Source organism: Cannabis sativa, chromosome 1 (genome assembly GCF_029168945.1).
Source record: "Cannabis sativa cultivar Pink pepper isolate KNU-18-1 chromosome 1, ASM2916894v1, whole genome shotgun sequence".
NCBI classification, from domain to species: domain Eukaryota; kingdom Viridiplantae; phylum Streptophyta; class Magnoliopsida; order Rosales; family Cannabaceae; genus Cannabis; species Cannabis sativa.
In genome coordinates, this window is record NC_083601.1 from 1,844,978 (window position 1) to 1,855,594 (window position 10,617).

At 37.2% G+C, this 10,617-nt stretch overlaps 2 protein-coding genes across 2 annotated transcripts; one reads left to right on the top strand and one right to left on the bottom strand.

Annotated features, from left to right (window-relative positions):
- Window positions 1–4,642: 4,642 nt before the first annotated feature.
- On the bottom strand, window positions 4,643–6,589 carry LOC133033738 (uncharacterized). Its single transcript, XM_061108807.1, has 2 exons — window positions 6,134–6,589; window positions 4,643–6,070 (listed from the first exon to the last, which is right to left on the bottom strand). The coding sequence occupies exons 1-2, from the start codon at window positions 6,587–6,589 to the stop codon at window positions 4,643–4,645; spliced, it is 1,884 nt and encodes a 627-aa protein (XP_060964790.1).
- A 2,029-nt stretch (window positions 6,590–8,618) lies between these two features.
- On the top strand, window positions 8,619–9,975 carry LOC115706715 (ethylene-responsive transcription factor ERF107). The gene has a single exon (XM_030634433.2). The coding sequence runs from the start codon at window positions 8,954–8,956 to the stop codon at window positions 9,626–9,628; it is 675 nt and encodes a 224-aa protein (XP_030490293.1). The 5' UTR covers window positions 8,619–8,953; the 3' UTR covers window positions 9,629–9,975.
- The last annotated feature ends 642 nt before the right edge of the window (window positions 9,976–10,617 follow it).

The following is a 10,617-nucleotide window of genomic DNA, read 5'->3' on the forward strand; positions in this document are numbered from 1 at the left end:
TTAAAACAAAAAATAGGGCAAATTAATTTAGATCATATTTTAAAATTATTTTCTAAACCCTAAATTTGGCAAAAAAAATCAAATTATTATAATTTTAAGTTTATATTTCCAAACTATATTATTATTATTATTATTATTATTATTTTGTAAGAAGCTTTTTTTAAATAAATAAAAAAAAACGTAATTGCTTAAATTCTATAATTTGACATTGATCTAAGTCATTTTAAATTTGTGAGAAATCTCCTATATAACTAGAATATGATATATATACGTATTGTCATGTGAAAATAACTATATTTAGAATTAATAATCTATGTCCCAAAAATATTAAAAGTATTTTTAATTAGTAGTGTTTAAAGATAATTGCCAAGTTTTGTTTTTAGGTGCTGATTGTCATTGTTTTGTTAAGTTAATAATTTTGAGGAATATATAATATCACAGCTGATTCATTAAAAAATTCACTCTACCAAGCAATTTTTAGTATTGTTAGAATTATTGTTAAGAAAAATGAGGTTATTGCAAGTAGGCATATATAAAGTGGATGACCTCTAGATCTATAAATTTCATTGCTTTGCAAGAGTGACAAATACATTATTTATTTATTTATTTTCATTATATAGAATTGATATTTTTATAATAAATTTGGTGACCCATGCTCTTTATTGAAATGCTGTTGGTGAGCTGCCCAACATGGCAGTCGATGGAAAAATAATTAATTAATAAATAATAAATATACCTAATCGGCTAATTAATAACTGGAGCCATATGGGCACTCCTAGTACCCGCACGGTGGGTCATCTATATCATAATACAATATATAGAAATACAATTTTTTCCTGTGATGTACTTTCACGGAATGTATTTCGTAGGACATTAGATAGGTCTCAGGGTACATTAGATGGATCTCAAGGTACATTAGATAGGTCTCAGGGTACGTTACCATTTTTTAATCCTAATTATCCCTAGATCAACCACAGCCCTCAGATCAAATAACTCTCCCATCTAACGGTAGTCGTACATCACGAAATACATTCGTGAAAGTACATCACAAGATAAAATCGTGTCCCTATATATATAGACATATTTTTTTTTTATAATGAGCATATTACAATATTTAACTTATAAAGTTAGTAGGTATTTTTGTAATTATCTAGCATTCTTTAATTTTTTTTTCTTTCTTTTTTTCTCTTCGATTCTTCTTTATTTATTTTTATTTTGAAAGGAAGATTTTTTTTTTTTATTTTTTGAGGAGATATAACGCTGATCCACATAGTCAGAATCAAACTCAAGATTTTCCTTAACGCTGGCCTTTTCTCTTAGCCTCTGAAGGATATGGTCTTGAGATTGACACCTACTATGTAGATTTTGCTATTATATATCTTCTGGGTGATAGTTTCGGAGCTACTGATAATATTCTTATAATCTACCCTAGCGGAGAAATAACCCAGAGAGGAGATTTAGAAAGACATATTTAGAAAGATAGCTAAGATTTTTATTATTTTCAAACTTGATACCCTTAACAGAAATGAGAGGCCATATATATAGGCCCTCAACACACAAATTGAAATTACAACATACAGAAAACGATAAACACTCGAGTTACATCTTTCCTTAGGTAGGGAATCTCTGGTATTCCAGACTTTTTATTATTATTATTATTATTATTATTATTAACTACAAACAGACGAAATTTCTCAGATGTCCAGAGAATCTCTGTTGTCGCTGGTTGTCATTTTGCTGTTGGAGGGAATCCCTTTCAGTCTTGTGAGTAGTCACTAGTGAAGGCACACTAAACAATGGACTGACCTTTTCAGGAGTCACATGCCTTACTTCGTTATTAACATAAAACAAACACGTCACAAACACAGGTGGGTATCTTTTGCAGTGGTTCAGGAGTCTTACCAACTTTTGTTAATGGACTCATGTGAGGGACTGAGATTCATGTAGTCTTCAGTGTCACTATCGTCCTCTTGCCACGCTGATGAAGTATTTGCTCTTTTGTTGCCACTTGTTGATGCAATGGGCTCGTTGTTGACAGGTGGAGAAATAGACAGTCCCCTACATATTTCTTCATCAAGGTCATTGAATGAGAATGGACAGTTACAGGCAGTGTCTGGGAATTGCGAATCTTGAAAGATCAGATCATTCCAATCAACCTCGTTTTCTTCAGCATAGTGTTTTTTATAATGATTCATATCTTCTTCTAGTCGTTGGAGATACTCTGGTGGATAGTATTCCCATGGTGCGTCTTCGTCAGGTTTTGGCCAGATGGCGTTTGGAATTACCATGTTAATGGCAAATAGGTATTTTTCCAGCTGTCTTGCTTCTGAGCTACCTATCACGACGAGTGGGTGTTCACTTGACTTGTGTATTTTGACACTTGCTGTAAATGACATATCCGGATTGACATGTAGCCTAAGTAGCAGAATTGTGAAGCAGCGCAATGGGTTTGCCATGTTTTCAGTAGCTGGGCAATTGAGTCCCACGGGTCTTTTGTTACGCACCTTTTCCCACTCTTGTGTAAGGAGTGTGTCCCATTCGGGCAATGTTTTGAACCATTGCAACATAGCCATTGGATGTTGGTAGGCCGGCCTGAGGTCACGGCGTTGGATATAGCTACGAACTGATGTCCGGAGCCCTATCGTGTGGATTTCAACCGCAATAGTGTATGAACTTGCCAAGTACCAATATAGATCAGTCATCTTTTTTGGCATGAAGATGTTGTTTTTCATGTGTAACAGCTTGGCAAAAGGGTAGTCTGGGTAGAAGCCAAATTCTTCGGATATGATTTTTCCATAACCCTTGACGAGAGTGGAATGAACTTCCAGGGCTCTTTGAATTGCTTTAACCCTAGGGTTTTTGCTTTTGACAATATTTTTAGCATCACTGGGAAATGTAGGGATGATAAGCGATAAGTTGGCCATGTAGATTAATGGGATTGGATTTTTTGTGCGTGAATTGATCGTATTTATAATAGGTTTGCCTGGTCGAGAGAGGAAATCAGAAATCACATTTGTTTTTCCTTTGATGTGTTTGATTTCAAACGTGTAGCGTGAGAACCACGTGGCTAACCTTAGCAGTTGAGCATTGACTGCCTTGTTCTGTTTGAACGTGAGCATCCCTTGAAATGCGACAAAGTCTGTTTCTACTAGGAAATTGTGTCCGATGAGGTGGAACTCGAACTTTGTGATGGCCATTTTTACTGCTATTATTTCTTTAAGTGTGGAATGGTAGTGCAGTTGAGAATCTTTGAAGGCCCCGCTCTTGTAACCGCACACCTTGCGTTTGCCACGATCATCTTCTTCCAGTAGAACTGCTCCCCAATGTTTGTCGCTTGCGTCTGTTTGCAAGATTCTTTTTTCGTCAGAGGGAATCTAAAGTGGGGGTAGGCCTTGCATTATCTCTTTCAGTTTTTTGATGGCATCTGTCTGTTCTTTTCCCCAGGGCGAAGATCCTTTTTTGAGCAAATTTTGCAATGGGCTTGTGATTTTGGACAAGTGGGGTACAAAATCTCTCAGGTAATTTACAATTCCAAGAAATTATTGGGTCTGGGTCTTTGTGAGGTTTTCATTTGGGAATTTTAACAGCTCTTGAGCTATGTGTGCTTGAGCCTCATATTTTCCATTGTGAAGTTTCATCCCAAGGAATTCAATGTCTGGTTGACCAATAACCATCTTTTTCTCAGAAAGCATGATACCATATTATTCTGTGATATCTGCAAATTGGGCCAGTAGGATTGCATGGGCTTTGTCGTCGGGTGAGAACAATAGTATATCGTCGATGTAGATTAGGGCTTGGTTGATGATTGGATTGTAGATTTTAGTCATGGCCTTTTGAAGAGGGATGGCGCAGTTTTGAGACCAAAGGGCATTACTGTCCATTGAAAATGATGATTTGGGATGCAAAATGCCGTCTTGGATCTATCTTCTTTTTTGATGCCTAGTTGCCGAAATCCCACCTTTAGGTCAAATTTGGAAAATATCTTCGCTTTAGAGATGCTAGAGAACAAGGAATTTCTGTTTGGGAGAGGAAATTTATCATCTGCCAAAAAATGGTTCAATGGTTGGTAGTTGATTACCAACCTTTGTTTTCCTCTAGTTTGTTCTGCCCTGTTGTTGACGTAAAAGGCATGGCATGCCCATGGCGAGTCAGTGTCTTCGATTAGTCCTTGTGATTGCAATTGCTTGCATTCTTCACTGGCCATTTTTTGATGTTCAGGATTCATTCCGGGGTGGCTTGCTTTTGTCGGATTGACATCTTCATTTTGTTTGAATGGGAGAGCGATGTAGAATTCTTCATTTTTCCGTAATGAGTGATTGCATTTTGTTGAGAATTCTGAGTGAGAGTTTGCACATGATTTTTGAATTAGCCTTTCTTTGATTGGTGAGAATACATCTGGTGCCAGGTGAAAATAATTCGGGATTTGTTCCCATTGGGTGAAGAAATTTTTGTAGGCCAATCCTTGTGGGAGTATTCGAAGCCCTTTCTTTTTTGTGTAAAGGTCGAATCCCACTATGAGATCTTTTCCTGGAAGTTTGGATCCAATGACCCTGTGGACAACGGAACATCCGGGGAAGAATTGTAGCTTTATTGGTTTGCTGATTAGTTCTGTGCGGAGGACTTGATTATTTGCGACATGGAATTATTGTTTCTTTTTCTTCCATAATTCGGGGGGTAGGATGTCTGGGTTTATAATTGTGTATGATGCTCCCATATCAAAAAATGCAGCTACTTTTATTGGCCGAGAGTATTTGGTTGGGATGACATGCATTTTTGCAATTGGGATGGGTTGGCCCGCGGGGAACGCATGCATGCTGAAGAGCCCTCCGTATCTGTCATCATCGGAATCAGAACTCAGTTGTAATGCGCACATAGTATTTGGGGAGATTTCATCGTCAACGGAGAAGATGGATTCTACGTCATTATCAGAGAGTGATACGCCAGTGGCATCTTCTATGTGCGTTATCATCTTGGCAGTTTTGCCTTTCGGACATTCTTTTGCAAAGTGGCCCTTTTTTCCACATGAGAAACATCTGTTTGATGTTTTTCCTGGATTTTTCTTTTTTCGAAGGAATTTCCATGGGGTTTTCCTCCTTGAGGATCTGTACTTGAAGCTTTTCTTCTTTTCATCCTTCTGTTTTGAGCACGAGCATGTGTCTTTGGTAGAACATTTGATTGTTAGACCCTTTTGATTGCATGCTCTGTCGAGTTGTTTTGTTTGCTTCATGTATTCTTGTAAGAATTTGTTTTGAGAGCACATTTTGTCTAGGGCTCTCATCACCATTTGGAATAATTCTCCAAAAGTTGTGTTTTGCAGCGTCCTGTTGTTTGCAGAAAGGAGTCGAAATGTTTCTTCTCCAAGTGGTTCTGGGATAGATGCCAAGAATGCTTGTTTAAGGTTTGGGTCGTCGACTCCACCGATTAAGTAAAAGCGCTTAGTCATTCTCTGGAAGTGTAGTTCTAAATCTTCTTTTTTCATTGAACAACACTTCATTTTAAAAAACTCGCCTCGGAAACGTTCGACCACTTGGGAGTCTTGTCCACAGAATTCGACGTACAAGTGGTTTAGTGCTGCTTCAATGGAATATGCTTGTAAAAATTGAAGCTGTCTATATTCTCCAAGGCTTTGCCACCAATCTTGTAAGATCCCAGTGAATCTTGATACTAATTGTAGCAATATATCTCGTATCTCTGCCCTTGGTTTCTGTGCTTCTAGAAGGGTCCATGCTCTGAATTCTTGAAAGCGAGATCTCCATTGATTTGGGGGAAGATCATCAAGCATGAATGTGTTGGGCTTTCCACTAAATTGATGTTTAGTGGATTTATGTCGCTCTTTGGAAGACACTTCTTCTTCTTCTATTATTGGTTCTGTAGGGTCGAAATTTTGTTCTCGTTCAACTCCCGAGGCTGCAGTTGTATGGTTGGTAGTCATGAATTGCGGTGGAATTGCTTCCTCATCACTGCTACTTTGGTCATCGGTTTCCCAATCATCGGATTGGCTGGGTGATGATGATATCTCGTCGTCGTCTGAACTTTCATCATCACTGCTTATTTCCTCGTTGAGGTTGATCTATGGAAGATTATTCAGACAGTGTTGATGAATGATGTCGGTGATGTCGTTTCTATTCCCAACCATGAGTTGAGTACTGCATTGGCCTTGATTGTCTTGTTTCTTTTTTCGTTTAAGTTGGTCTTCTTCATCTAGGATTCGTTTTAGACGAAGAATCTGGTCTCCCATTTTTGGGGGAGATGCTAACGGTTGAGCTGATTTCGGTAATGTTGAGAACATCCATGGTGTGGAGTCTAGACCTGCAGTAAGAGGTAGTCCGTCTTTAGATTGAGTTTGCATGGAGACGTACTGGCTTTTGAGACCCTTTAGCTCTGCTTCCTTTGCAAGAAAAATTTCTTGGGGAACTTTCTTAGATTTGGCCATCTGTAGTAGTTCTTCATGTACTTGAGAAATTTTGTAGACAAGTCTGGTCATGACGGTGTCGACTTTTGAAAATACTTCGTTGATCTGAATAACTTTGTGGGTAACCGTAGATAGTTTCTCGTCTATCTGTTGGAGGGTTTTGTTTTGGGCCAGCATATTCTCTGTTTGCCAGTTGAGGATTTGCTTAATTTGGGGTTATTTTCTTTAGGGTACCATCAGCTTCTCGGATGTTTGGGTTAAGAACTTTTGGCTGGTGAGTGATTTTCCCAGTCTCGTCCATAAAGCTACATGGGAGTGGGAATTTGTCTTTGCTACTTTTGAGCATGAAGAGATGTGGTCTGGACTTTTTTGGTTTATAGCACGGGAGTAATGGCTTGTGCTCATCATCATCGCATTCCCATCCCGTTGGCTGAATTTCCTCGTGAAGAATTGGTTTGGAGGAATATTTGACTAGGTAGTCAAATTTTCCTGAGGGTTCACCGAGTGGGCCAATATCCTTTTGGCCATTTTCCCAATTCTCTTTTAACTTCTTTTCAGCGCTTTTCTTTTTGGGTGATTCTTCTTGTTCATTGAATGTTGTACAATCAGAACAGTGGAAAATGTCCCAGTATATGTGCCCTGAAGTTGATTTAAAGGCATATATAGGGGAACCATTTTTATCGAAGGATGATATTTCTGCGGCTTCAGGGATGATTTTCGACATCATGTATTGAGTTGAGAAAACTCTTGGAGTTGTTTCATTCTTTGGGAAGGATATTTCGATTGAACCATCCTTTTTGGACTTGAACACGGGATCTGTTGAGTGAACTGATGGTAGTGGCTTTTGGGTCTTTTCGTAGTTGGTGATCCATGAGGTTGGAAGTATTTGTTGGAGTTCTTCTGTTGTGATCTGGCGAGGAATGTGAATGCATGTTGGTACATGGTTTGTATCGACAGTTATCATCAACGCATCTGAACTTCCCGGAATTGAGATGTCAATGGCATGATTTTGCACCCTGTAAGCCATTTGATAGTGTAATGTGGATCCTAGGGAATCAGGATCTTGGTCTATGCCCACAATTTGCAGCTGAACTTTCAAGGCATCTAGCAACCGTTTATCCCGTAAGGACATGCAGAAATTGGGGTAGAATGTGACAATGACTGTGCCTGCATTGAGTGTTGCTTCTAGAGTGCCGATGGAGGCATGCTGGAACTTCCTCATTCTCGTGTCAAGCAATGTTATTCTTGCACAAACTGGTAAGCCTTTTCTTCTGTGATGGGTTAGAGCAAGTCTTACTGCTCCGAAATGGATAGGAGTTAGACCTTGGTCTATCCATTGTTGTGGAAATTCAGGAGGGATTTGGAGAGTAACTAACTGTAAATCATAATGTAGAATGGTGAAATATACTAATGTACGTACGTACAATTAAACAAGAAAAATTTACAGTTGTTTGATTATAATATTAATATTATATAACTTTTGTTTGATCGACTCTTTTATTTGAGACGTTTCGTATATAAGCTTTTATAATAAATAAATATATTTTTATATACATACATATAAAGTCACAATTATGAATTATCTATTATGAAAAAAAAAAAAAAATCACCGGTGGTACCATAATAATATAACTTTTAATTTATAGGACCCGCCATTATATATAATATCTAGAAATTTAAATAAAATTGTAGCCAAACTTTAAATAAAATTTGGTCGAAATAGATATTTATTCTATTTCAAAAAAAATAAATAAATAAAAGAATCACTTTTAATATTTTTTTTTATTATTTTTAAATTACTTCAATAGTTATTATGTGAGTTGATATGCGAATTTAGATTAACGGTAGATTGTTATATAAACTTTTGTAAAAAAAAAAAAAAACTGCTTCAAAATATAAAGATGAAAAAAAATACATTTCTAAAAAAAGTATGTTTTTTTCTTTTACTAAAATATTAATTTGATGATTATTAAGATTTGTTTGTCCTTGTCTTTACAAATTTAAAATATCTATAATAAGGGTTTATTTATTGTTAACTAATGTCAAACACACTTACGACAAAATAGAGCGGGAGTTTGTTGCCTTGTGAGGGAGTGCTTACGTCTATTTCTTTTCTTTCTCATTGTTTATAATTATTAAATATAATTAATAAGCTTACGTCTCTTTCTTTGAGTTGAAAAAAATGATCACATATATGTATAGTACTGAAAAAGGTGTAAAGAATTGTTATAATTATAATAAACATAAACTACAAAGGTAACAGGCAGCGCCCTCGGTGGCTAACTTTAAATTTTAGTTTCGCATTAAATTTATGTCGCCTTCCCAATGCCACCATGATTGGACTTTATTACAATCTGTTTCTCCATCTATCCATTCATTCAAACTTATATAATATACAATTATCCCAACACAAAATATTACCTATATATACACGTATAAAATACGGTATACGTACGTACGTATATCTACACACATTTATTTATCTATATATATTGGGTCGTTTAGAGGGTTTTTGCATTGCCAGTAGCCCAAAAGATAAAAATGGAAGCCTTAGACGAATTCTCAACTATAGAACTTATTCGCCAATATCTCTTAGATGACTTTACTTCTACTGAAGACGCATTCATTGCCACTGTAACTTCTACTTCTACTTCTGAAGATTACTCACCTCAATTTACCACTTCTTCTTCTCCTTCTTCTTCTTCTTACCAATTCCAGTCCGTTAAACAAGAATATTCTCAATCTGAATCTGAGTCCTATTCCCCTGTTTCCGACGACAACCCAGATCAATTCCTCGACTTAATTATGGAACCCAAATCCGAAACCGACCCGCTTCTAGCATCATCGCCAGAATCGTCCAATTCTTCGCCTCAGAAGACTACGACGACTGAGTACTCAGGCGAGAGAAGGCACTACAGGGGAGTTCGACGGAGGCCGTGGGGGAAGTTCGCCGCGGAAATACGCGACCCGACCCGGAAAGGAAGCCGGGTTTGGCTGGGGACGTTCGACACCGACATGGACGCTGCCAAAGCTTATGACTGTGCGGCATTCAAGCTGAGAGGTCGGAAGGCCATTCTGAATTTTCCTCTGGAAGCCGGACGATCCGACCCGCCCCAGAATACGGGTCGGGGCAGGAATAAAAGGAAGTCGGGCCAGGACCAGGAGGCTCCGGAACCTGAGACTGAGAGTACAACGAAACGTCAAGCACGAACGTAAACCGGGGAACGTGTAATGACGTGGCGATTAATGATTGGAGATAGTTTATATATGATTTGTGTATGACGTGGCGGGTAAACCGGTTTGACGACGTCCAAGGGTGGAGGCGGTGAGAAAGAGACGACGTCGTTTTACTATTTCGGGCCCAGAAAGAAAAGGTGGTTGAGTAATGAGTGGAAAATGTAGGATGGCACAGCCACTCCCAATTACCTTTGGGGTTGTTTTAATGTAAAAAATGAATGTGGTTATTAGTTTAAAAATTAATTAACCTGAACACTCAACAGAAATATTGTAAATTTAATTAGTATTCGGTTTCGGTGCAATAATCCATCTTATAAGATTTTCCATATCTCATTTATTATTATTATTTATTATTTGTGAAGCTGTGGATTTCTTGTTATCCATTACTTTAATTTATTAAGATATATACTCAACATAGTAAGTTTGAAACCGAAGGAAATCAGGAACAGTATCCCAGGCTTCAATAAATTAAACAAGAAAATCAAATAAGCCCTTCCAGTGGATTTCTTTTGAGAAGTGACGTCTTCTATTACGAATTTGGTAGGCCATATACATACATTTGTGTTTTTTTTTTTCTTTTTTGAGAAAAATATATGGGAAAATATTAGTAGGAACAATATTTTTATTTTGTCTATATTGGTATATGCATCTTTATTTTTATTCATAATTCAAATTTTATATACATAATATAGTTTCTCCAAATGAATTTTTTTTTTAATTGATTGTTCTAGTTAGGGGTGTTCACAAAGTATCCGATCCAATCTAATCCGCACGATCCAATCCGCAAAATGCGGATATCCGCACTTGTACGGATTGGATTGAATTGAAAAATCTAAAATCCGCACTTGTGCGGATTGAATGTTGTTTTACCTCAAAAAGTAACCGATCCAATCCAATCCGCACTTAATTATATATATTTTTTTAAAAAAAAATACAAACTTCTAATTTCTTAATCTTTTTTAGTAATA